Source organism: Lentinus tigrinus (genome assembly GCF_003813185.1).
Source record: "Lentinus tigrinus ALCF2SS1-7 unplaced genomic scaffold L226scaffold_3, whole genome shotgun sequence".
NCBI classification, from domain to species: domain Eukaryota; kingdom Fungi; phylum Basidiomycota; class Agaricomycetes; order Polyporales; family Polyporaceae; genus Lentinus; species Lentinus tigrinus.
Genome location: NW_027137912.1, coordinates 2,015,452 through 2,039,085, shown reverse-complemented (window position 1 = coordinate 2,039,085; position 23,634 = coordinate 2,015,452). Strand labels below are relative to the sequence as shown.

Below are 23,634 nucleotides of genomic sequence, written 5' to 3'. Positions count from 1 at the left end.
TATTGCGATGATCACGAAGGCACACTTGACAGCTCTTCCTCGTAAACACGTATGCATAGCCTTGGGTCACAGGAGCGATATATAATCTTTGCCAGGGTCCGACATAGAGGCACATCTCAAGCTACTTCACTTCTCTCAGCTCCTACGAATCAGACAACCCTACACGATGCCGACGGACCCGACCATAGAAACCCCAACCGCCAACGTCTACGAAGCATACGACATGACCCACCCTCCTCGTCATCCGGGCATTGGCTGGACACGCTTCGTTTGTGTGTCCGACAACCACTCTTTGATTTTCCCAGTTCCTCCCGGCGACGTCCTGCTACATTCCGGTGATTTGAGCCGCCATGGAACCCTCAAGGATATCGAGGTCACGCTCAACTGGATGAAGTCGCTACCGCACGCTGCGAAGTTGTAAGTGGCTCACAACTATCACTTGAACCAGCGCTGAGATTGCAATAGTTTCACAGGTGGTAACCACGACGTGCGTCTTGCCTCGCACCATGCGATAGGCTTAGAGTGATTCTGAAGTCGTCCGATAGCTCGCCCTCGATGCAAACTACGACCAGGGAGGTTCGATGCGCAACTGCAAGCCGAAGAGTCTCAAAGATAAGGTATATCAAGATGATGCCCCCTCATGTTGTACGTAGTTGACTGCAGCTTCACAGGACATTGTAGCAGCTCGCAAGCTTGTACGCAGCAAGGAACTGCGCAAAGCGGGCATGGTCTACCTAGAACACGAATCCACAACATACACCTCCCCGTCTGGCAAGACATACACGATATACGGCTCGCCAGTGAGTACCTCACCTATCCTGGAGGGTGCCCAACCTCACAACAGCCTACAGGCAGCGCCTTTCTATTCGATAGGGGCATTCCAATACAAGGCAGGCGACGGCAAGGCAATATATGACCGCATACCAGCATCCACGGACATTCTTATGACTCATACACCGCCCCTCGGCATTTGCGACGTAACCAAGCGCGGAAAGCACGCCGGTTGTCCTGAACTCACTGAGCGCCTCAACAATGAGGACTTGCAAAGATGCAGACTCCACGTCTACGGTCACATCCACGAGGGACACGGGGCGGCGGTGGTCGGACTGTCGCCGGAGACTCTCAGTGGGAGAGTGTCTGTCAACGCCGCAATGCCCAACAAGCCGCTCGCTATCATAGTCGATCTGAAGGACTGATCTTACTACACACGACACTACGTTTATACTCCATGTATACATAGACATCGCCGTATACCCTCTCAAGTTCAATGCAGTACTGATGTGTTTGCAATTCCCGGGTCATATACGAACATGAGTCTGAGGCAACATCAATTTTATAGTGGTCTGTGAGTCGTCAGAACTTCAGAGACATGATTCACGCGAGTAGTAGGACACAAAACGCTCACCTTGTTGCAAGTGACACTAGGAAAGGAGGGAATGAGGATGATAGGGGCCTTAAATATGCTCCCTTTCGAGAGGAACCGGCCGTCCGACTGCCGTCTGCAGATATCTGGATGGTATGTAGGAGACTTTGAAATGTTTTCTCACACCTTGAAAGGTCAACTTTTGAACTGATCAAGTTTTCACAAGCACGAACGGCGGATTCGCTCAGCCTTTATCGAAATGTTCAAGATCTCATTCATCCTGCTCACAGATTGCTCTGCCTAGTCTTGAGATGTAAGGAGTATCGTAGACTTCCAATCTCGATCTCCTAGCGGCAATCACCGGGCCAGACTCCAGCAAACCAGCGCCCAGCTTCATCTTCTAACGTCCAACACTCGTCCAACACGCTGTCCCGGAATCCAGTTGTCGCATCCACTACCTTGCTGAGTGAGGACCAAGGTACCAAATTGTCATCATCGCTACCCACCTCCGCCGAGAAACCATGCATACACTCCCCGTCGAACTCATCACACGCATAGCTTTCCTTGCTTGCACGGACGGTGGTCTCACTGCGTGCTCGCTCTCACTCGTATGCAGATTTTTCCGTGCTGCCGCTCGCCCAGCTCGTTTTCATACTGTCGCATTCGACGGACCCTCACTCCACCCGTTGAGGACGTTTCTCTCCGTCTATAGGGAAGAACAAACAGATGACCCGATCTCATACCCCAAAGTCCACCACCTCTTCATATCAACATTTCCACTGAAAGGTGGACAGCTCACCCCCAACCTACACGCACCAGAAGCATATGCCTCCGAAGTCAGCACTCTCCTGGACGTAGTCGCTCCCACCCTGGAGACTCTGGCATGTATCGGCTTCCGACGCTCGATACCCGATCTCGCCACCCTCGGCATAATCTTCCCTGCCTTGGAGGAGCTGACTATCTGCGACATACCCAATCCGTTCCCGCTGGATCTCCATGTCCATGATGTCTCTCGGCCATTCTTCCCTGCCCTGCGTAGGCTGCACAAGTGGAACCGATCCATTGAGCCCCGGTGGGCTGCATATGCGCCCGGTCTCACGCACATTCGCCTTTCGGAGCTGAATCCCATCGACTTTCCGTTTGGTCCCATCCCTAGTGATGACAGTACGTCTCTATCACTCCTCTTTTCATGATATTCGTCGCAAGGGCTGAGCGCGTCATCCGTTGCAGCATATCCCTCTTTGAACCAGGTCATCGTGCAGCCCAGGTTACCGTATGGCATCATCACTTCTCGCGTTATCAAGATTTCCTGGAAGCCGCGGAGCGAGGCGCATACTAGTGTCACAGTATATATCGTTCCCGTAGAGGAGGGCTCCCAGCGCTCGACAGCCATGTTCAAAAGGTGCTGTCGGATCACGCGCAGACAGTGGCTTGCGCGCGTTGAAGGACATCCTGGCTGCTGGGCACTCCCCGCTACCGACATCGATGATGAAGACTTGTCATCTGCTCCGGAAAGTTTGGGCTGGACGGCAGCATCGTGAGGCGCCGGTCGGCGTGTGCATTGATTAGTACGCCTTCGTTGCCATACTCAAATCATGGCGAGATTGCTGAAGTGAATTTATTGGCGTAGTGCAGACAACTTGATGGAAGGGCAGCAGGCTTGACCGTCAGGTTTTCCGGTTCGGTTGGGCGAGTCGCGCGCTTGAGTCGGATCGCGCGGACGGACTGCTTCGAATATCAGAATTGCACTTGTTCAACTTCTAGCTACCTCGACATACGTACAGGCTCGTTCTTCTAGCCCAACGTTTTGTTACATCTCTCGCCGTCTGATCTCTCTTGTGCGCGTCGTGTTCCTGAAGACAACTGAGCCGTGCTGCTAGAATCGCGTCTTTGGCCGCGCGAAGACGTGACACTGATTTGCTTGTGGCCATGACTCGAAAATTATCAGAAGCCTGACTCGGCTTGACATGCACACTCCAGACTCGTGGCTGCTGCTCTTTTGCCTAAACTTCCATGTCGCCTTGCTGTCGGTGACACATACCTAGCACATTTTACCCATCTACCTCTCGCATTTACGACCCACCATGCCGATGCTGTAAGTGTTATCTGCAACGGCTGCTAAGAACCGCATCGTGGGTACTCAAAGATATTCTATTCTCATAGCGCCGACCCCTCTATCAAGTACCAGCCGTACACCCCTCTCCAGCTCCCCGAACGCCAATGGCCGTCCAAGGTCACCCGGTCACCACCCATCTGGCTCTCCACCGACCTCCGTGATGGAAATCAGGCCCTCGCGAACCCGATGACCGTCGCGCAGAAGCTCATCTTCTTTGAGACGCTGCTCAAGTGCGGCTTCAAGGAGATCGAAGTTGCATATCCCGCTGCCAGTGACACGGACTTCAACTTTGTGAGAAAGTTGATTGAGGAGGGCAGGATACCGGACGATGTGTGGATTCAGGTTAGTCCTTCGTGACTTTGCTCGCTTGATTCTAAGAAGGGCGGCATGTGTGTACCTGCCTTCCCAAGTGCATACCACAATGCCCATCCCTGTCCATCATGAATGAAGTATTGACGAAAGGTTGAGCTCAGGTCTTGACTCCTGCCCGGGAGGACCTCATCAAGCGCACCATCGACGCTGTAGCCGGCTGCAAGCGTGCCATCATCCACATGTACAATGCGACGTCCTGCTTGTTCCGCACGGTCGTCTTCCGCAACTCACAAGAGGAGACTCTCAAGCTCGCAGTGAAGCACACCGAGATCGTCAGGAAATTGACGGAGGAGTGCACGGCGAAACACGGGACGATCTTCCGGTACGAGTACAGTCCCGAGACATTCTCGCAGACGGAGCCTGCGTTCGCGCTGCAGGTTTGTGAGGCGGTCAAGGCTGCGTGGGGCAAGGCTGGACTCGGTGACGAGCGGATCATCTTCAACCTTCCTGCGACGGTGGAGATCGGGCCTCCGAACCACTACGCAGACTTGGTGAGTTGTGCCCAGGTGTTTCTGCTCCACGATGATTGACAGTATCTACAGATCGAGCACTTCTGCCGAAATATCAGCGAGCGCGAGAAGATCATCATCAGTTTGCATCCTCACAATGACCGAGGTGAGCATGCCATGACAGACGTCTGTGACTGCATCGTCTGAATGCGCCAACAGGTACTGGTATTGCTGCTGCGGAACTGGGTATGCTTGCTGGTGCGGACCGAGTCGAGGGTTGCTTGTTCGGCAACGGCGAACGGACGGGCAATGTCGACCTTGTCAACCTTGCTCTGAACCTCTACACCCAAGGCATCTCGCCCAAGGTGGACTTCAGCGACATTCAGGCTGTCATCGACGTCGTCACTGCATGCAATGATCTTCCTGTTCACCCGCGGCATCCGTACGCAGGCGAGCTCGTGTTCACGGCGTTCTCTGGCTCGCATCAGGACGCAGTGAAGAAGGGCTTCGAGGCTCAGCGCGTCCGTCACGAGCAAGCTGCGCGCGAAGGCAAGCCCCTGATCTGGGAGTTGCCCTACCTGCCCATCGACCCCGCCGACCTCGGTTGCACGTACGAGGCTGTCATCCGTGTCAACGCGCAGTCCGGCAAAGGTGGTATCGCCTATATCATCCAGCAGCACTTGGGTCTCGAGATGCCGCGCAAGATGCAGATTGCGTTCTACCAGGTCATCCAGGACATCGCAGACCGCGAGGCGCGCGAGATGACGGTCGAGGACATCACGACGGCGTTCCGCAAGACGTACAACTTCGGTGGATCTGCCTACGAGGGCCGCCTGGTGCTCAAGTCGTTCAGGATCTCGTCCGAGCCTGCGGCGAGCGGCGAAGCTGCAGACGAGCGGAGACAATTCGACGGGACCATTTCTGTCGATGGCAACCTCCGGGTCATCCGTGGCGATGGGAACGGCCCTCTGTCTGCTTTCTTGGACGCCCTCCGCACTCACCTCGACATCAATCTCGCCCTCCGCGAGTACACGGAGCACACGATCGACAAACACCAGGATGCCCAGGCAGCGTCCTTCGTCGAGCTCGTTCCTGTCAGCGAGGACGTCAAGGACACCCGCCGATCGACCCAGTCGTGGTGGGGTGTGGGTGTCGATGCCGATATCGCCGCATCCGGCCTGCGCGCCGTCCTCAGCGCAGCGAACAACGCCATCGGGGACCGCGCCCTTCCCGAGCTCAAGCTCAGCGTCGGGTTCAACGCGCGTTCGGGCCAGGCGGACATCGCGACCGCGATCCTCAATTCGCTGCAGCTCGAGCTCCCGCGGCGCCTGCAGGCGTCGTTCTTCGAGGTCGTGCAGCGCTCGACGCGCGACACCGGCGGAGAGATCTCGTACGAGGACCTCGTGAGGCTCTTCCGGGAGACATACGCGTACGAGGAGGGCCGATTCGCGGTGAAGAGCTTCAAGCTCGAGCACCTGGACGCGAGCGGGCGCGCGAAGCTCTCCGGGAGCTTCACCATCAACGGCAAGGACGTCGTGCTCGAGGGCGAGGGCAACGGCCCGCTGTCCGCCGCCGTCGAGGCAGTTAACCGCGGACTCGACGGACGCGTGTCGATCCGCGAGTACGTCGAGCACTCGATTGGTGAGGGCTCCGAGGTCAAGGCGGCGAGCTACGTCGAGATCTTGTACGAGTACCCCGGGGGCAACCCCAAGTGGCCGAAGTGGGGAGTTGCGATCGACAACGATATCACTGCGAGCGGGCTGAAGGCTGTTTTGGCTGCCACGCGCGCGGTGGAAAAGGCGGACGAGGCGGCGAGGAAGGCCGCTGCCGCAGGACAGCAGTAAAGGAAATAAAAGGTGTAATGCCACCACATGTATGATATCAACCAATTTTGTATCATCTACCGTTCTTTTGGTCTCTATAGCGGTGTGAACGATGTGTGTTTGACATCTCCCTGGCAGATGAGTAATGGTACACGGGCGTATGGCCCTAAGCACATACATACATTTTGGAGGTACATTGTGCTCTACTATACTCTACAATTGTCGAGGTTGAAGATCATGATGTCCTCCGCACCGATCTTCGCAAGCTCGTCCATAACATTCGCAATTTTACTCTTCTCGACCATCGCGCTCACCGCGACCCACTCCTCATCTTCGAGAGGGCTGATCGTGGGGGCGCGGCGGCCAGGCGTGATCGTAGTCGCATCGTGCAGCTTTGCTCGCTGCACGTTGTACTCGCAGATGACATAGCGGGCCGCGGCGACGACGCCGGCGATGCGGCTCGTGATGAGCTGGATGAGGGGCTCGATCGTGGGGTGCTTGGGTGTGCTTGACTTGATGAGGACGGCCTCGGTCTGCAGGACAGTCGCGATGGCGTGCAGGCCTGCTGCACGCATCGTATCACCAGACTCTGTGATTTTCGCGTTGGTATTAGGTGCGAGGGAATGTCTTTTGCTCGGACTTACCGACAAGGTCAACTGCAGAGAGAGAATCAGAGCCGTAGCCTCGCATGCTGAGAGCAAGACGACGTACCAATACCATCCGCAAGCCCGAGTGAACACGCGGCTTCTACACTCCCGCCGACGTACTCGATCTTCGTCCGCTTGTCGTCCTGGAGCTGTAACCGGTCGTCGACGGCCTTGAAGTACTGCCCCGCGAGCACCTCGAAGCTCGTTACGACGCGCTTGCTCGCGAGATCTTCGACGGTCTTGATGTCCCCTGCTTCTGGCACTTGCACTTGCAGTGCACATTTACCGAAGCCGAGCTTGAGGATCTCCGTCACATGCTCCTGCATCTGCGCTTCGAGGATGACATCCTGGCCGGTGATGCCGAGGTCGACGTTTCCCTTGCCTACGAAGGAGGGGATGTCGGACGCGGGGAGGAAGACACTGGAGGGCGACGATAGGGCTCAGACGCGGGCGCAGAGGCAGAATAAATTTTGGACGAACAGTGCGATGTTGTGGTTCTTGACCAGACATACATCCAGTCTAGCGTGTCTCCGGAATTGGATATCGGCCCCTACGGCGGGGCTCAATCTTGCGACACCGGGAGAAAAACAGTAGCACAACACACCTGCAAGTAGCTCCAGGCACTTCTCGTGCAACCTCCCTGAGGACGGATAAGACCCTGCAAGTCCGGAACGAGTACATTCTCTAACAGACCTTTCTTCGGGATCGCGAAGAGCAGACGGCCGTCCAGGGATTCCGCGTCTACGACAAGGGTGAGCCACACTCTCAGACCGTACGAAAGCACAAGCTCACTAACTCATGATGGAGGCTGGGAGGTGCGGACGTTCTGGAGGTAAGAATTAACGCGAGAATCCCGAGTCATTGTGGCGGAAGTCGACTGCAAAGATCAACGGAGGTAGATAAGATTACCACCCGGCGTCTCAATGCCCGATCTATGCCGGATGCTCGGTCCGGCAGCTTCTGACCCTTCCCTCCCGGTCCCCACCACCACGCTGCGGACACTTAGCCACTTCCAGCCTTTTGTTGACGGCCATCCTTGTTCGAGTTCAGAATCACTGTGGAGGTTGTAGTATATTCGGCACGATAACGTGATTGCATCACATACGTCTTTCTCAGCGAGCCTACACTACTAAGCCATGGCTTACCAAGGTCGAGTTCGGGGACTGCAGCTGACAAAGCTTCTCAGGAATTACTAGTAGAAGTACCAGCGTGTTCCTCAGTGCCATACACACCACACGCCTCCTCACAAGCGCGTACATAGCGACATGACATCTGCTACAGCCGAGATTCCGAAGACCATGAAGGCACTTGTGGTCCTCCAGGTATACACACGAGAGCAGAATCTCTCGGTTCTACAGGTGCTCACACACCCAAACTTTAGGGGAACCGCGTTGAAGTCAAGGATCACCCTGTTCCTGTGGTCGGTGACAGCGATATCCTGGTAAAGACTGTCGCCGTCGCGCAGAACCCAACGGACTGGAAGTGTATGTCGCTGCCGGTTCATCTTCAGATTGTTATCTTCTGACTTCCTTTGCTTTCTTTCCACTGACAGTCGTAGACTCTGGCCGGGCGAACGTAGGCAGCATATCTGGATGCGACTGGTCCGGATACGTCGTCAAGACAGGCAAGGACGTCACCTCTCCTCGGGTCGGGCAGCACGTCGCCGGGTTCGTCATGGGCTCGACGTTCGCCGACAGCGGTGCATACGCGGAATACGTGCGGACTCCCGCCGAGCTCTCTTGGGTCGTCCCCGACGGCACTCTCTCGCATGAAGAGGCAGCTACCATGGGATGCGCGTGCGTGCGAGAGAATTGAAGCCAACGTCCCTTATTGGGGCTGACTATGTATTCTGGCAGATTCTGGACGGCTGTGCAGGCGTTATTCCACCCCAACCGACTCGATCTGGTGGAGCCTCCGGCAAAGGTCTCGCATGACGAGTGGGTATATATTCACGGCGGGAGTTGTAAGTAAACCTTCCTCTCCTTGCGCAGCCAATCATACTCCCACATCTAACATTCCACTACAGCATCCGTGGGGCAGTTCGCCATCCAGCTCGCCGCACTAGCGGGGTACAAAGTAGTCACCACGGCCTCCCCCCGGAACTTCGAGCTTGTGACGTCGTTGGGCGCATCCGCGGTCTTCGACTACAAAGACCCGGATGTTGTAGACAAGGTCAAGGCCGCTACGGGCGATTCGATACGACCCGCATTCGACACGATCAGCTCGGCGGAGAGTCAAGCAATTAGCGCAGCCGTCATTGCGCCGACTGGAGGCAAGGTCATGCATGTCCTTGCAGTGCACCCGGAGGCAACCTCGAGGACCGACGTGGAACGTTCTTGTGCGCCATTCCTACATCTGTTCCCCGAAATTGTGTGGTTTACTGAGAGACATCTACATAGTTACAATTATCTACTCGTCTCTGGGACGAGCGTATACCTATGCCACTGGACAGCACTCGCCTGCGGTGCCCGAGGATAGGGTGCACATGGCTCAGTTCCTGAAGAAGGTGCCCCAAATCGTCAAGGACGGAAAGATCAAACCTCTACCGGTCAAGCTATGGGAAGGCGGACTGGCCGCGATCCCCGACGGGTTCCAATTTATGAAAGAGGGCAAAGTGAGCGCGGAAAAGCTTGTGTACCGGGTGTAAGTTCAAGAATATGGAGCTACTATGTTCACATATGTACAGTACAGGTACGAGGGAGTGTGTATTGATGCTTGCGGAGACAAGTCCATATGCAACATAGATAGCAAAACAAGAGACGAGTGTCCGTGCACTGTGATAAGAAAAGCAACACTATATCAATTAAAGCACTGAATGTCCCACGTTCGACCACCTCGACACCGACAGCGGTGTTGTGGTTCTGGGTGGCACCATCGAGGCTTCCTTTGCGTGCGCACCTCCCGGTTCACCACAGCCGCCTATCGCTTTTACCCAGACGCCGTCACCACCCTCTATTCTGTCCCTCCATGCACCCTGGAGCTTGAGTATGCACCCTCGACTGGGGTCCGCTCCAGGCGCAGGCTTCGGCACGTCCATTGGTGGTAGCAGCAAGACGTCTACGCGGGCCTTGTCAGCAGACTTGCGCAAATGTGCGTTGAAGTCGCGATATGCGAGTTGTTGAGGGGCGTCGGTGGCAGCGGGCGGTGGCGGTACAGGCTGGATGACTACCTGCCGCAAGTGCGGGAAGACGTCTGGCGGGCAACGATGACCTACGACACAGGCCAATCAGCCTCAGTTGCTGTCAGATTGTAGCAGCAGAACTCACTCATAACATGTTCCAGGCTGTCCACCGACACCCGAGGGTGGTGGTCGAGCCGAGATACCCGCAGGTGGGTGAGGTTCGGGGCGTGCTGCGCCCACTTGAGGAAGTCGACGTCCTTGTTGACGAGGGAGAAGATTTGGTGCAACCGTTTTAAAGCCGGGTAGACCGGGCGGTCGCTAGGGAGGAAATCGAATGGCAGGAAGCTCGGGTCGCCGCCGACGAGCGTGAGCTCCTCTAAGCAGGGGAAGGAGCACCGGACGACCATGGCGCTCCTCCACTGCGCCTGCATGAGGGCCAGCGAGCGGAGGTCCGGGGACACCGCGCGCATGAGAGCCGGTATGACGCGGTTGAACTGCTCGTCCATGTTGTCCTGCGCAGAGCGCCAGTTTTGCGCGCGGCGCTGCGACCAGGCGAGGAACTCGGCATGCGACTTTGGTGGTGCCTGGACGGCGGAGGAGGCAGCTGTGCTGTCGATGCCCTTCCCGAAGAGGGAGACGCAGAGGTGCCTTACGCGCGGAATCATGTCCTTTGCGCGTGCACGTTCTGCTTGGTAGCATGCGAGGAATTGCTCGATCTGGGTGGCAGAGTTGATGAGCGAGACGGAGTAGAAGCGGGCAGGGCGCGAGGCATAGTTGATGCGTTTGGAGACGAGGGCGAGCGAGCAGCCGGTACGCCCACCGTCGGTGCAGGCAAAGAAGGAAATGAGCGTGAGCAGTTCGACTGCTAAGTTGTCCATGTTGGGGGAATGCGAAGTTGTCGGGGACGGGGATAAGGGAGAGGAGGGAGTCTGTGCGACCGTTTCAGTGAGGGCCTGTATATAGCTGCGACGAGATGATCAATATGAGAAGGCAAACCTAACGAAGCTACGATGGTGAGAGCCTGCTTGATGAGTAAGAACCGACACTGCCGACATAATTATGCTGGTTGTGGACAATCGCGCTGGACCTCGAGCGCTGCACATCCTGAGTTCGGGCGGCGTGGATCGCAGCAGTCTTCCAATCATTAGTCACTGAGGAATCTACTGGGGAGTTGCCTGGGTTGGACAGTCAGGTAACACGGTCGCGAGACCATCATCGTCGAGGAACTTTGACCTTCACCATGACTATCACCGCCGCCTTCTTGATGTACCGGCAGTGCGGCATAATAGAGAGATCGCTGAGCCAAGCAGTGCATCTGGCCTTGTTATGAGTATGTATTTTCCTGCCGAGAATCGTACATGGAGGTGAGTTGTCCTACTGAGCATTCAACTTGCTGAAGGCGGATGCGGTCAAGGTCAACGACGGTGCATGGGCCAGGGGCAAGAACTTAAAGGAGCGCTAGATCCACAGCCACAACGCCGCCCATGTTTCCGAGTCGCCATGCCTCCGTCCTCGCCCACTGCCTCTCGTTTGGCGATTGGACCACCATGACCGAGTCTGCCACTTCTGAGCAATTTATGGGTGCGTCCATTCGCTTGTCATTGGTTGAGAAGTTCTGGACTCGTCCAACTTCTAAGAGAATCGTACATCATCATCAAAGTTCCTGTAACTCGTCCATGACAGAACGTACTGAACCGTTGCCCGCAGGCTATGATGTATGCTTCTTCTTCTTCTTCCTTCTGATTCAATTGGGCTGTCTACCGTAAGACCCAGCGCAGCTGATAGCGCGAATCTAGGACGCGCAGTCAAGCCTGTGAACATCATAAACAGGCTGCCGTCACAACTGTGCAGCTGTGCAGTGGTTCGACGACCATTCCACGACTCCCGACAACACCGGAATCCGACATGTCTGCCAGCCGGTTGTCAATATCATCGGTATGTTGCGCTGGAAGATGCACTTACCAAGAACTCTCTGCTCTCTGTTCAGAGCTCGAGCGTGGCCTCGTACTCTGATTACTGGCACGAAGTCATCTACACGCAGATATCTCACGCGCAGTCAATCGTGTGTACTTCCTACGGCATACATGCTTCTCCATCTCCGGCCAGTGACCGATGCTTGCAGGAACAAACGCGATATGAAACGGCGACACGACGCCCGTCATGCTCGCGAGATACGGGCGGGCACTAGCACTACTACGATCGGCGCGCTCAGTTCGTCGCATCAGGTTTGTCAATGGTGCATCTGTCCCAGCACGATTTGACGGTATCTGTCCACAGCTTTGTTCAAAGGGTTTCCCGCTCGGCCACCGCTGACACCATACACGAGGTATTTTGGTCATTACTGGTTGGCTATCCTTGTCTTGATAACGCCTTCCGTTTCCAGGGCCAACTCCACCGGGCACACCTCGGGCAGGCCACTTCAGTATGTGATGCTCATGGGCGTACGCAGTCCTGCTCTCCTTATACCAAGAGCTGCTTTCCACCACGTTGCATCGGTCGTATTTCCTGTTCCAGTGCATCATCGCGGCTGGCTGTATGTCCGCCGGCCAGTACTGTGTTACAGGAGAAGCCTGGAATCGTCAATGTTCCGGCTTTGTGCTGCGTCTGGACCAGCATCGGCTGAGACTGGACTCCACGGCACACCTTCTCCTTGATCTCCATGGCGCCGTGTATACCACATACGGACCAGAGGATGCAATAGGTGAGACATCGAAGACTTCATGAGGTGATACTGGTCGACTTCTCTTTGCAGTATCAGATCACCGGTGCAATCCCGTGGCGCGCGAAACGGTGACTACGACAGGATGTCGCTCAGACAAGCCGTTTCGCAAGGACGTAGTGGCCGAGACCATGGGAGAGCGGCCTCGCCTGTGCCGAGGTCAAAGACACTCTTCAACGGGCAATGTGGCTCACAGTCTGCTACTACGAGAACTCGTACGGCTAAGTCATGCACAATAGAGAGCACCCGATGCGTAACCATCTACTGCAACGCGCTGGCTGCGTTCCGCTTTTCATTCTCACAAACGGCGGTGACCTCACACCTCCTCACGCCCAATCCGACAAAGGCGAGACACCACCGTTCACACTCGACGCTCTCCAACACATCCGTCCGTGTGTTGCCAAGGCGTCATGAGTACAGGCGTGCTACGTGAGTTCATGTTCTCCGTCCGAGGCGATACTCATCTTCCGCCCAACACCCAAGTCATGTCGTGCACCGTGAGACGTCACCGCGGTCGAGCACGCTCAACCTATAGGATGTCCGCGGAGGACTGCGGAACGGCCATCCCGCACACACACGACAACACACTCGAATAGTCAACCACTACCTCCCAGATTGCACTTCTGCTCGCATCCTCGCGTCGTGCCCGCGCCGGACACCCAAAGCCAGCCTTTCCATGGCGCGGAGACCGGAGACCGCTGACCCCTACGCGATGACGTTCTCACGGGACGGTCATCCAGCGCAGTGCACAACCGCAGCATCCCAAACCCTAGCACCTTGCATCTGCGTCCAGAGCGGTGTTTCAAAAGCGAGGTCCACGTTCACGCTCATGTTTCCCCCGGGGGAATGCATGCCATCTGAGCACGACCACACACGCCCTAACCCTATCGATGGAACGTCTCTCTCTCGATCTCGAATATATCCAGATATCGCATGACCGCCACCACGCCGCGAGCCCCTGCACGCATTTCGCTCACATGTCCCACGGCATGCGGACAGAACGGGCCTATCTCCGCCTCGAGGCGTGGATATATGGATATCTAGCCATCCACAGCGCAGCACACCCTGACAAAGAATGGAGAATGAAGAACTCAAAGGACATGCGCATGCGCGTAGGCGGATATCCAGCCTGCCTGCTGGTGCCAGCCAGGGACGGGCGAACTTGAGAATTATTACTAGCATGTCGATGGGGGATCGGCTTCGGAACCCGCACATCGAGGGCGGAAGGTACAGGCAGACTCAAAGTCTGAAGCTTCTGTGATGGAGAACACCGTCTTCGTCGAAGGTTGCAAACAGACCTTACAATATGCCGAGGCTGACGCGTAAGCGATGAGTGCTGGCAATGGACATGCACATCTGCACGCAGCCGTTGCTACCTTTCCGAGCCTTTGCGTGCTGCAGCTCCTTAGAGATCTGCGGAATAGGGCGGTGCCGTACGCCTGACTCTAATGCAGCCTTCCGATGGACATTCGGACAGCAGCCACGAGTCGTCCTCTCCAGGCTTCTCCCCCATTGCGTGCATTGATCAATGTTCATTCAGCCTTCTATCCCAGTACTAGCGCGATGTCCTCATGGTCCCCATGTTCTCATGACTTCTGACTTCTGACTCAGTCGAAAGAAATCCGAGAATACAGAACACTTCCATCGCAAGAACATTCCTCGCTTCGCATTAATCACGAATGACAACAAGCACTACGCAGCGTGTATGTCGCGTTCCTAGCGGCGATCCCTAGGCCCTTTCCCCATCGCATCCGCCGCCTCGACCGGTCCATCTGGCCCCACAAAGCAAGCCAGAACATACAAGGCAACGTCCGTTAACCAGTAGTCAAGAGACCCCGCCGACATTAATTGGAAACAAGTGTGTAAAGTGCACCGAACACTCTCCACGCCGCGAACATTCTCGTATGCCCATTGCGCCCCTGCAAACACGGTCGACGTTTTCTTCCCCCGCCAAGGCACCCAACAGCCCACGAGCCCGCCCACGTTGCACGTCGAGCACCTCCTGCCGCCCGGCTGGCGATAAGGCCCCGTCGCCGCCAGTCGACCAATTCAACCTTACCCAACCTGCCCACACTGACCACACGCCCGCCGGCCTCGCGGCGGGCGCGGGAAGCCTCACGGCCGCGCGCTCGAACGCCCCAAGGCTTCCCGCATCAGCCACGAGGCGCGACGCCGCGACGCTGACTGGCCAGCGCCGTCCGCATGTCGAGCGGTGGGCCGCAGATGGCCCATGGACCGTGTCAGCCGTGAACTTTGTGAGCGAAAATAGCTGGTAAATTTGCGCAGCATGCCCCGCAGAACAGGGGTGTAACGTACATACATGTACTGGGTGCCCATTGCCTGAGTATAGATAGGTATGACTGCGTACGACATTCAACATGCCGATGGCCAAGTGCCATGTGTAGGGTGGGTCCTCGAGCTGCAGTTCTGCAGATCGTTCGACTCGAGGCCTGACGAGGCTCAAGGGGAGGTATGTCCCGGCCTCGTCGGGCTAATTGGCTGCAGAGAAGGCCGCAGTATCGCCCCAACCGAATACAGCGTGGCCCGTCCCTTTGCGCGCGGGGCGTCCTGGAATCCTGGGGAGGCTGGTGCGGAACGAGCGGCCGGGAGGTGCCCTCATCATGGTGTTCGTGAGGCGGGCGAGAAGGTCAGCTGGTGAGCTCCGTGCTGTGGTGGCGTGCGCGGACGGTGCAGGGGCGGTGTAACGCTGGTCAAGCTGTCGTCCGAGTTTGTGTTTATGACATATCGTGACGAGAGAGATGGAAGGCAGGAGACAAGGAGACATAGAGAGCCAAGGCGGCGACGAGAGAGCGCCTTGCGGTCTGCGCCGCTGCCAAACAAGGTTTACGTCCACCACAGCTGGTGAATTGTGGACTCCGAGCGCAACGGAGCGGACGGCGTTGCTTGAGGCTGCTTGGCAACACCGGGCGCGATCCTGGGTTGAGCGGGTCGGGGATCTGGTCGGGCTCTCCGAGTCGGTGGAAGCGAGATGAGTCGGCTGGCACCCCAAGCGACCTGGAACACGATCGGAGGTGTAGACGGTCGGGTATGTCCCTGGATCCATGGCTGTGTGTTGAAGTCAACGAGGCGCCGGGTGCAAGAAATCAGACCTTCCAAGCATGATGGGACCGGTTGGAGTCGGCCATCGAAATAAAATGCGAGGTAGGCTTGTACGAAGACGTCGAGGACAGCCTGACTGTTCCGGGGAGATACCGCTGGATAGGAGAGGTCTTCTAGCAGCCGCACAGATATCGCGCGGTCCCGCAGGCGGCAGAAAGGGGTCGTATCCAACATTCGAGGCCCGCACGGAGAGGCGGGAGGGAAAAGCATGGTGGTGAGTCCACTACACGCCGTGCAAGGTAGGCTGGGATGACGGCAGGGATTGATGGAGAGGGGGCACGGGATCGTCCAATGGTGCAGACCTGCTGTACTCGATGTCATTGTGGGTCCGTTTTTCGCCCCCGAGCAGCAAGTCTCCGGCATATGGGCACCGGAAGGACCAGAGGCGGAACTATGGCCCCGGAGATGGCGAGACGAAGCGGAGCCTGCGATGATCCTTGAGGCGGGAAGGTCGGTTGAGCGATCCATCGCCGTGCTCAGAAGAAAAACTCTGTAATTTACGTACTCTGTTCGGTTACGGACTGATGTGTCGGCGAACGAGGCTCGGCGACCACGGAGCTTTGCGAACGTCACGTACGCTGCACGAACCACTCATTGACGGCGGAAAAGAAGCATTCAGATGGGACGTACCGGTGGGGCCTCGCAACCCATCCTTGCGCAAGCCGACGAAGGGAGGCTTCGAGACCGCATGATGTGTCGAAAGAAGCTTGAAGCTTCTCTTGCACTGGTTACATTGCGACGAACGCGCCTTTTCCGCAAGGCGTGCCAGGTCGGTTGTCGTGCGCGTAGGCTGAAAGGCCGGTCAGAATGCCCGACAAGCTTTCTTTCCCGCACCCACCCGGGCTGAGTTTTCGCGTCCGTAGAGTTGAAACCCAGAATTATGTAGGGTTTACCATGTCCGCCAGATCATACAGAGCTTCGTACGAGGAACAAGGACGTGAGTCATCGCGGAGGTCGGAAGAGGAGAGAGCAAACGCAAGCTGACTGACCTGCTGAATCAGCAGCAACTATCGGTCGGAGAGTCGGCCGGGGGAACGTCCAAGGCTTGTCTGGCATACTCTCGTATTCCCGCCGACTCGGAACAAGCCACTTGTATACACTAGAGCAGACAGAGCGTAGAACAAGAACAGAGAGGAGACATGTCTCGGGCGGCGAGCGGATGAGGTGGCAGCGGAGCCATCACAAACCATAATCCCGATAGCCGAGCACGGGATCTCCGATTGGGCGGCTTTCCCCGCACTGGGCGATCGGATCGACCATCTTGCCCTTCACATCGAGGTGGCGGACATACATACTGAACGCCACTCCCTCAGCAGGCCGCGCTTGCTTTGTGTCTATGAATCGCCGGCCGCCCATCTCGTTCACAGGGGCGTCCGCTCAGACGACGAGCAGCGAACAGAAGGGTCCTCGCATCGTTTGCGACGTACTCACCGCGCTGCGAGGTCCACCCTTGCGCCGGCATGGAATGTCTTTCGGAGACGAAGTTCCCGTGAATTGACAGACATACTAATAGTACAGTGCCACGACATTACTCATATCGTCTCCATCGTCCTTCTCCGCAGCCAACAGCAGGACACGCACCATGCACGCACCTCTCGTGCTGGATCGTATTGCACGCCACCCAGACAAGGTTGTGCCACCGCAGGAGCAGAAGGTCGCACAGCCGCCCAGAAAGACAATAGCCCGCACCCGGATGTCGATCCGTGCTGGCCACATATACCCGACAAGGCAGGAGCCCGCTGTTGGATGTCGACGATAAGATGAACGATTGTCTGATACAGATGGATGAGTATCACAATCTGAACCACCCGCACGCTCGCCATACCGTACACAGCATCCTGTGCCACCCGGGCAATCCATTAATGAGCCTGCAGCAGCCATAAAGCACAAGATCATCGTGCACAAACGCATCGATGCCAGCCTCGCGTCGGGGTGATGAGAGTAAGATTGTCCGCGCGCTGTGGTCTGCTGAGATTCCCCATCCTAAAGCTTACCGCCTCGACCTCGGGAGAACCTGCAGATCGACATCCATCGATGCTCCCCGCGGTCGACCTGCGGAGCCCCCTGCCCACGGGCCACACTCCTGTGAACGCGAATCAGCTCAGGATGCACACGGACCTCGAGATGCTGCCCGCTCGGTGCATGTGAAAGCGCGAGAGAAAGAGCCCGCGACTCGGACTACTGCCGTGGACGCGAGCGACCGAGTCACGCCCCAGCGAGGATCCTCCCCGGACGGCCCTCGGAAGCTCGCGCTCGCACGCACTCCCGCGCTATCGCGGATTCGCGATGTGACTCTCGCCCTCCCATCGCAGCCCAGCTGGCTGCAGTGCTCCCAGAGTCTCACCTCGGGATCGCACCGCGCCCCCGAGTGCCTCGCGCCTCGCGCCATGCCTCGAGGTGTGCCTCGTCGCCTCGGAGTCAGTCACGTTCTCCCAGGAATATCCTCCCGTCCGCACGCATGACCACGCGACGGATCCTCCGCTTCATATCGGCGCGTGCCATAATCCATCTGCAGCTGCACCTTGCGAGGCACGGTTCTCTGCACCTCGCCGCGGGCAGGGGTTTCCACGCGGCGCCCGAAATTGCGTGCCTTCCGCTCGCGATCCTAACCCTACGCCCGCTCTACATGCGCGGCGACAAGCTGCAAGCGTCCCGCGCAACGGCTTCTATTGCATGCATGAGTACCGCGTATCGACGATGGCCCAGATTGGGTGTGCGAGCACTCACCGTGTCCTTGGCTCTGTGCATCTGCTGCATATCGGGGATCCCAGAGGCTAGATGCGGGCGCGCGTGACCTGCCTGCGTCGTGCTGCAGGAATGCAACGCCCCTAGAACGACAGCATATGCCAGAACTAGAACCCCTGACGAGTACGAGAGCAAGCTAAGCGAAGTCAAACCTAACCTTCAGGCCTTGCCGCCAGGGCCACGCATACAATATTTACATGGAGCCCCGGGCGTTCAAACGTTCATGCATGAGCTGCCGTACCTGCGTATGTCAATGGATGCCACAGAATGCGCCCACACGCAGACCAGAAGACATGACGTACACACCTGCGTGCAGCCGTGCACTCATGCATTGAAGCACGCATTCAATATCATCCCGTTGCCCCACCTCCATAGCGCGAGTATGACCTGCGGATTCGCCGGCGACAGAAGCATATGCGCGCCTGATGGCCCAGTCGGCCAGGACCAAAGCCCGCGAAGGCCCCCATCGCGGCCGATAAGATAGCTCCCGGGAACACGCGTGCGTCCATCCGCCTCGAAGGAGCAGTGGACGAGCTCCCAGCGCGTCTCCAGAGAGCGATTATGCGCCCGGTGCAGGGAAGAAGCCCGTCCCCGCGCGGCAAGCCCGAGCGTAGAACCACCGCCCGGGCGCCCGTCGAGACACTCGCGGAATGCACCTCGAGGCTCGCCAGGATTAGGAGCAGGAGCATGTATGCGGCAGTGGGTGGCAGACGGCTCGGACCACGGTGCGCGAGGCTGAAGTTCGCGAGCAGCGCGGCGTGCGCTCGTCCGTGTATGGGCAGGGTTTGCCATTGGACGCCCGAGGATTCGCCGGCAGCGGTAGGCTTGGGACCTCTTGGGACGCGTTAGGCAGGGCGCTCACAGGGGCACCTCGCCTATGGGTGCAGAGGCATGGGCGACCGTGGTATGTTCGGCGATCCTTGTGTGCAGGGAGGAGGTTGCGTTGCAGCTGACCGTCGATATATTGTTGTCTACCAATCGATACGCGGGTGACCTGGAGGACCATGAGCGATAGTAGTGTAAAATGGACATGTGAGTAGGGACGACGGGCGGATACACTTACCAGGGAACCCGCGTCCTGACTGGGAGTAATCCAGCAAAGCAACCTGTCGCCTCTGTAGAGGGTACACGGCGAGTGACCGTGCATGTGAACCAGAGGCTCGAGGACAGCGACCTTCTCTTCGCGCCCCAAGCCAGGCCCGCAAGGATACCGAGCACGCCGAGCAAGCTTGTCCACATTCCAGGAGCGCCGGGAGTTGAGCTAGTTGGCAAGCCCGACTGCTGAGCCCGGTCGGCGAGCGGGTGCAGTTGATGCCATCGGGGTATCCCAAGTGTAAACCCAAACCGAAAGCGCGGCGTGTCCGGAGCGGACCTGCGAGGAGAGCGGGCTCGCGGTAGGTCTCCACTCACGCCCCAGCGTCCCCGACCGGCGATCCATGGACATCGGGCAGAAGCGCTACGACGAGCGGTAGGCTCAAGGCAGCGGGTGGTGGGAGTCGAAGTCGAAGCTTGGGGGGACGACGCCGGTGGTACGCCACTGTGAGTTTGCGCGTGCCTCTCGCCGCTCGGAAGAGGAGGAACTTGGAAAGGGGCGCCCGAGGCCAAAATCAAAACCACAATCTCCCAAACGCAGCGCTGTGGGCTACGGGGGATTGTGTTGCTGTGATTCTGTTGTTGAGGTCTGAATGCCGGAATGCACGAGTGCCGGTCGAAGTCATGAGGCCTTGAGGTTCCGAGTTGCGGTGGTGGATATGGGTAGAGTGTCGATGAGAGCCTCGTGCGTGATTTCCGTGGAGAGACCGCGGTCGGAACGGTGGTGAATACGCATCGGCTGTAGTCGGTGCCGTGAGACTAGGACGAGCCGTACGGAGCGTGTATTGGTGGATGAGCGTGTGACGCGCCTTCGTACCTCGACTGGAGGGCCAGATGCCGGTCGCCAGATTGAGTTGCGTATTCGAGGTCTGCGAATGGGAGCATCAGAATTGAGTTGAGAGCAAGGAGGGGCAAGGGGGTGGCGCCCGTAGAGAGAGGAACTGGAACGCGGGGCGCCTCGAACGTAGCTCAGCTGCTGCTAACGTATGGGCTTGATGGCCAGTCCGCCCGATGCCGTCGCTCGTGGAAGCAAACGTTGTCGCCGGTATTCCGAATGATGATCACAAGTTTAGAGCCATATCCGAATGCCTGTGCGGACTCGGAACCTGCCTGGCTGGAGTCGAAGATTCCTTTCGGGCGGTCAGACGCGGCGAGAGTGTGCAACACAGCCCGGGTGTTCTGCGTATGATCCCGAGCAGGGAGGGTGAGGGATGCATCCAATGATACTCATGCCCAGCCTTGCTGATTTTGTTAGGTGCGCATGGAGAGGAGAGCGCAACCATCGAAAGAGAATACAAGAAAACACAGGTACGATTCGGGCGGACGATTGCGATTGGACGCGGGACAACTCATCCGCGCTGGGATCGGGATGGCTGATCGGGCACGGGCGCCTCCCGGCCAGGAGCCACGATCTGGAGGCCACGGTCGGCCTGGGTGGACCAGGCGCCTGGACAGGCCTACGCAGGAGAAAGACCGCACTTTCGACCTTCATTGCAGTGATAGCATGGGACACAGTGCCCACATGAGACGGTGCGAACACGGTCGAGAACACCACAGCTCGCAGCAACACCGCAGGCGGAGTTCAACTGAAAACAGGAATAGGGATGAAGACTGCGAATTTACTGTGTGCAGGGGTTGCCTCGGCGTTGATATCATCTTTAGTCTGCGAACGCGGGCTTCGATGCCATCTCGGACGAGAATGCATGCTCGGATTGGAGATTTCGGGTGCGATCAGGCGCTATGAAAAGGATGCAGCGCTTCACAGGTTGAACAAGGAGGTGGATACCGGCCACTGGAAAGAAGCAGGCTACGTGGAATCCGGGGACCGATGCTATCGGTCTCCGGAGATGCACGAAGAGCTTCCTGCATACTTGGCTTTGCCGCTCAAGAAGTGAAGCACACGGGTGCATACGAAAGATTTTGAACTGTGTTGTGGACGAATACTGTATACATCGAAATGGTGAGTCAGCGGTGTGGGGAGTTATGGAGGAAGCTCTGGTGCATTCGTCAGCCCGAGCAGAAGGGGGTACTACAGGTGGGAGTCATGAGCTGAGAGATCGGAGTATAGGCCTGGTAGACGCTCCAGGAAGGCACAGGATTTAGTCAGGAACGATGGCGAGCAGGGGAGAGATATCGGGTCAGAGGCGGGTCATACACAGGTACGCAGGTAGATGGGGAGCGATAGAGCGTGAACGCAAGAGAAGGTTCTGTGGCCTTGCATGCGGGGGACCAGCGCGTTGCGTAGTCGGTTGTCGCGGTCACGTGTGGAGCAAGTTTTGTCGGTGTTGACTCGGGCCGAGGATCTGTCTTGACTGGCTCGGGAGGTTACGGCGGGAGGATCGCATTCCGAATTGACTCGTCATGGGTGGCCGGGCAGCTGTGGCTTTCCGATGAGATGGGTCATGGGAGCGCTGCGCTGTGGGCGGACGAGGTGGCCACACCGCGGGTGCTCGAGGAGAGGTCGCTGTCGACGAGGAGAGACGCAACGAGGCGGTGGCGTGGAGCGAGAGACGGCCGGATGAGGGAGGCGCGGAGTTTGGAGAATAATGGAGATAATAGGTCGTGGGAAAGGGTTAAGCAGAAAGTCGGAGTTTGAAGCGGAAGCAGGGGCTAATGGGGGATGCAGGGAAAGATAGTGATCTCATTATGCGATCGGCCGTCGCTCGTTCGTCCTGCGTCCTGAGCGTTCGCTATAAAGAGATGGCCGGCCTCGCCTCCCTCCGCTTGTCCCCGCCCGTGTCCCCCGTCACGCTCTCCCTCGCTTTGCCCTCCCGCTTGGACCGCAGACTAGTGCCACTGGGACAAAGCATTTACACGCCCATTCCTCCTGTGTCTCATATAGCTCCCCGCTCCCACTCGCGTTTCTCCGAGCATTCCTCCGCAACAAGTTCAACTTCCATATAAATACCGCCAACTTGAACCACTTCCCCCGCATCCCTCTTCCGCAGCCATGTACGACTACCCTCTCCCGACTGCCTCTTCAACACCTCCCTCACCCCTCACCTCACGGAGGCATCACCACCACCATCACAAGCGGTCCCAGTCACCGCTTCCGCAGCTCGCAACCCTCCTCCCGGCCAACCACCACCACCACCACCACCAGTATTCGCCTTCAACGCGCGCAGCTGATATCTCGCGTCTACTCGATCCCGCATACGCGAGCAGCTCCTCGTCCTCCTCGATGTGCCCAACGCCATCGCCACAGAGCCAGCCACGCGCATATGTTGACCACAACGGTGACCTCCACGACCCTGACTACCGCGACTTCCCCGTTCTCGCCGCCCGCCCAAACTCGCGTGCCAGCGATAACCACAAGCGGCGACGAACAAGCGCCAGCAGCGCGGCGCGTTCCCGTAGCCACGACCGCTACTCGATCGGCATGCACCCACCGCGGCCGAAATGGGAACGTGACTGGGGTACGGAGGTAGACTCGGATGAGGACGACGAATACGAGGAGGCGGAGAGTCAATCGCACTTCAGTCCCTTCGCGTCGCAGCATGGTTCTCCGCGTAAGCACACCTCTCACAGCGCGTTCAGCCGCCCCACATACACCTCCACCTACTACTACTTCGACGCACCCCCGACCGGGAGCCCTGTGGGTTCCCTCGAGGATGAGTCGCCGAACGCGCTTCAGCTTCACGAGTCTCCATTTGACGACGACGCCGTAGCCGAGGAGGTCATCGAGGAGTCGAGGAAGGCGGCGTGTCTCATCCGTAGGGCGTCCAAGCCCAAGAAGTCCGTGGAGGTTGAGGTTGAGAAGGAGATTGTGCAGCCCTCTCCCATCACCATAGAAGAAGAGGAGTATGAGGACGAGCAGGGGTCAACGTCAGTACCATTTCTCTCGCGTTGTTGTCACCTGATCCTAATCGCTTTTCCATGCAGGCCAACCTGTTCACATATCCTCCGCCAGCAATGGCAGGCAGTCACCCTTCGCATTCGCTTCGGTGTCTTCCATGCGAAGCGGCGATTGTTCACGCGCCGACGGCGCACATAGATCATCACACGCTTCCCCTGTCTGGTCATCGTCTTGTCCCATTGGATCCCTATATGGCGCACAGGCTGTCTTC

At 57.7% G+C, this 23,634-nt stretch overlaps 13 protein-coding genes across 13 annotated transcripts; 7 read left to right on the top strand and 6 right to left on the bottom strand.

Moving 5' to 3' along the window:
* The first annotated feature begins 11 nt into the window (after positions 1 to 11).
* On the top strand, positions 12 to 1,300 carry L226DRAFT_530665 (Metallo-dependent phosphatase). The gene is made up of 5 exons (XM_067679908.1): positions 12 to 417; positions 466 to 487; positions 546 to 617; positions 672 to 800; positions 852 to 1,300. Exons 1-5 carry the CDS (start codon positions 167 to 169, stop codon positions 1,194 to 1,196), a joined length of 819 nt encoding a protein of 272 aa, XP_067541085.1. The 5' UTR covers positions 12 to 166; the 3' UTR covers positions 1,197 to 1,300.
* Positions 1,301 to 1,884: 584 nt separating this feature from the next.
* On the top strand, positions 1,885 to 2,904 carry L226DRAFT_566986 (uncharacterized protein; the record flags this gene model as incomplete). Its single annotated transcript, XM_067683964.1, has 2 exons — positions 1,885 to 2,527; positions 2,594 to 2,904. 2 exons carry the CDS (start codon positions 1,885 to 1,887, stop codon positions 2,902 to 2,904), a joined length of 954 nt encoding a protein of 317 aa, XP_067541084.1.
* A 543-nt stretch (positions 2,905 to 3,447) lies between these two features.
* L226DRAFT_566985 (2-isopropylmalate synthase) lies at positions 3,448 to 6,144 on the top strand (the record flags this gene model as incomplete). The annotated part of the gene is made up of 5 exons (XM_067683963.1): positions 3,448 to 3,458; positions 3,527 to 3,821; positions 3,953 to 4,342; positions 4,394 to 4,466; positions 4,520 to 6,144. 5 exons carry the CDS (start codon positions 3,448 to 3,450, stop codon positions 6,142 to 6,144), a joined length of 2,394 nt encoding a protein of 797 aa, XP_067541083.1.
* Positions 6,145 to 6,206: 62 nt separating this feature from the next.
* Positions 6,207 to 7,628, bottom strand: L226DRAFT_530663 (ATP phosphoribosyltransferase). Its single transcript, XM_067679907.1, has 7 exons — positions 7,567 to 7,628; positions 7,464 to 7,511; positions 7,375 to 7,410; positions 7,251 to 7,320; positions 6,835 to 7,190; positions 6,768 to 6,779; positions 6,207 to 6,712 (listed from the first exon to the last, which is right to left on the bottom strand). The coding sequence occupies exons 1-7, from the start codon at positions 7,568 to 7,570 to the stop codon at positions 6,330 to 6,332; spliced, it is 909 nt and encodes a 302-aa protein (XP_067541082.1). The 5' UTR covers positions 7,571 to 7,628; the 3' UTR covers positions 6,207 to 6,329.
* A 440-nt stretch (positions 7,629 to 8,068) lies between these two features.
* On the top strand, positions 8,069 to 9,417 carry L226DRAFT_543070 (GroES-like protein; the record flags this gene model as incomplete). The annotated part of the gene is made up of 6 exons (XM_067682173.1): positions 8,069 to 8,092; positions 8,152 to 8,254; positions 8,323 to 8,566; positions 8,627 to 8,733; positions 8,797 to 9,108; positions 9,170 to 9,417. 6 exons carry the CDS (start codon positions 8,069 to 8,071, stop codon positions 9,415 to 9,417), a joined length of 1,038 nt encoding a protein of 345 aa, XP_067541081.1.
* Positions 9,418 to 9,573: 156 nt separating this feature from the next.
* On the bottom strand, positions 9,574 to 10,769 carry L226DRAFT_566982 (uncharacterized protein; the record flags this gene model as incomplete). Its single annotated transcript, XM_067683962.1, has 2 exons — positions 9,574 to 9,980; positions 10,037 to 10,769. 2 exons carry the CDS (start codon positions 10,767 to 10,769, stop codon positions 9,574 to 9,576), a joined length of 1,140 nt encoding a protein of 379 aa, XP_067541080.1.
* Positions 10,770 to 12,478: 1,709 nt separating this feature from the next.
* On the top strand, positions 12,479 to 13,091 carry L226DRAFT_202645 (uncharacterized protein). The gene has a single exon (XM_067672837.1). The coding sequence runs from the start codon at positions 12,696 to 12,698 to the stop codon at positions 13,041 to 13,043; it is 348 nt and encodes a 115-aa protein (XP_067541079.1). The 5' UTR covers positions 12,479 to 12,695; the 3' UTR covers positions 13,044 to 13,091.
* Positions 13,092 to 14,322: 1,231 nt separating this feature from the next.
* Positions 14,323 to 15,222, bottom strand: L226DRAFT_202598 (uncharacterized protein). The gene has a single exon (XM_067672835.1). The coding sequence runs from the start codon at positions 14,988 to 14,990 to the stop codon at positions 14,436 to 14,438; it is 555 nt and encodes a 184-aa protein (XP_067541078.1). The 5' UTR covers positions 14,991 to 15,222; the 3' UTR covers positions 14,323 to 14,435.
* L226DRAFT_202607 (uncharacterized protein) lies at positions 15,219 to 16,369 on the bottom strand. Its single transcript, XM_067672836.1, has 2 exons — positions 16,236 to 16,369; positions 15,219 to 16,166 (listed from the first exon to the last, which is right to left on the bottom strand). Exon 2 carries the CDS (start codon positions 16,091 to 16,093, stop codon positions 15,455 to 15,457), a length of 639 nt encoding a protein of 212 aa, XP_067541077.1. The 5' UTR covers positions 16,094 to 16,166; positions 16,236 to 16,369; the 3' UTR covers positions 15,219 to 15,454.
* An 843-nt stretch (positions 16,370 to 17,212) lies between these two features.
* On the top strand, positions 17,213 to 18,628 carry L226DRAFT_530658 (uncharacterized protein). The gene is made up of 3 exons (XM_067679906.1): positions 17,213 to 17,502; positions 17,556 to 18,396; positions 18,458 to 18,628. The coding sequence occupies exon 2, from the start codon at positions 17,644 to 17,646 to the stop codon at positions 18,190 to 18,192; it is 549 nt and encodes a 182-aa protein (XP_067541076.1). The 5' UTR covers positions 17,213 to 17,502; positions 17,556 to 17,643; the 3' UTR covers positions 18,193 to 18,396; positions 18,458 to 18,628.
* Positions 18,627 to 19,467, bottom strand: L226DRAFT_202540 (uncharacterized protein). Its single transcript, XM_067672833.1, has 2 exons — positions 18,778 to 19,467; positions 18,627 to 18,707 (listed from the first exon to the last, which is right to left on the bottom strand). The coding sequence occupies exon 1, from the start codon at positions 19,265 to 19,267 to the stop codon at positions 18,800 to 18,802; it is 468 nt and encodes a 155-aa protein (XP_067541075.1). The 5' UTR covers positions 19,268 to 19,467; the 3' UTR covers positions 18,627 to 18,707; positions 18,778 to 18,799.
* Positions 19,147 to 20,540, bottom strand: L226DRAFT_202592 (uncharacterized protein). The gene is made up of 3 exons (XM_067672834.1): positions 20,385 to 20,540; positions 19,539 to 20,306; positions 19,147 to 19,469 (listed from the first exon to the last, which is right to left on the bottom strand). Exons 1-3 carry the CDS (start codon positions 20,450 to 20,452, stop codon positions 19,334 to 19,336), a joined length of 972 nt encoding a protein of 323 aa, XP_067541074.1. The 5' UTR covers positions 20,453 to 20,540; the 3' UTR covers positions 19,147 to 19,333.
* Positions 20,541 to 22,748: 2,208 nt separating this feature from the next.
* Positions 22,749 to 23,561, top strand: L226DRAFT_455216 (uncharacterized protein; the record flags this gene model as incomplete). Its single annotated transcript, XM_067675221.1, has 2 exons — positions 22,749 to 23,392; positions 23,450 to 23,561. 2 exons carry the CDS (start codon positions 22,749 to 22,751, stop codon positions 23,559 to 23,561), a joined length of 756 nt encoding a protein of 251 aa, XP_067541073.1.
* Positions 23,562 to 23,634: the final 73 nt, after the last annotated feature.

Bases quoted from the DNA above. Each gene is read 5' to 3' on its own strand.
- L226DRAFT_530665 (XM_067679908.1), top strand. From the start codon at position 167: ATGCCGACGGACCCGACCATAGAAACCCCAACCGCCAACGTCTACGAA. The intron at 418-465 runs GTAAGTGGCTCA...AGATTGCAATAG, and splicing joins CTACCGCACGCTGCGAAGTT to TTTCACAGGTGGTAACCACG. The intron at 488-545 runs GTGCGTCTTGCC...GTCGTCCGATAG, and splicing joins TCACAGGTGGTAACCACGAC to CTCGCCCTCGATGCAAACTA.
- L226DRAFT_530663 (XM_067679907.1), bottom strand. The intron at 7,411-7,463 runs GTCTGTTAGAGA...ATCCGTCCTCAG, and splicing joins CTTCGCGATCCCGAAGAAAG to GGAGGTTGCACGAGAAGTGC. The intron at 7,191-7,250 runs GTTCGTCCAAAA...GTCGCCCTCCAG, and splicing joins AAGAACCACAACATCGCACT to TGTCTTCCTCCCCGCGTCCG.
- L226DRAFT_202645 (XM_067672837.1), top strand. From the start codon at position 12,696: ATGTCGCTCAGACAAGCCGTTTCGCAAGGACGTAGTGGCCGAGACCAT.
- L226DRAFT_202598 (XM_067672835.1), bottom strand. From the start codon at position 14,990: ATGTTGAATGTCGTACGCAGTCATACCTATCTATACTCAGGCAATGGG.
- L226DRAFT_202607 (XM_067672836.1), bottom strand. From the start codon at position 16,093: ATGCCGGAGACTTGCTGCTCGGGGGCGAAAAACGGACCCACAATGACA.
- L226DRAFT_530658 (XM_067679906.1), top strand. From the start codon at position 17,644: ATGCCAGCCTCGCGTCGGGGTGATGAGAGTAAGATTGTCCGCGCGCTG.
- L226DRAFT_202540 (XM_067672833.1), bottom strand. From the start codon at position 19,267: ATGGCAAACCCTGCCCATACACGGACGAGCGCACGCCGCGCTGCTCGC.
- L226DRAFT_202592 (XM_067672834.1), bottom strand. From the start codon at position 20,452: ATGCTCCCATTCGCAGACCTCGAATACGCAACTCAATCTGGCGACCGG. The intron at 20,307-20,384 runs GTACGAAGGCGC...CACCGACTACAG, and splicing joins CATCTGGCCCTCCAGTCGAG to CCGATGCGTATTCACCACCG. The intron at 19,470-19,538 runs GTAAGTGTATCC...ATGGTCCTCCAG, and splicing joins GTCAGGACGCGGGTTCCCTG to GTCACCCGCGTATCGATTGG.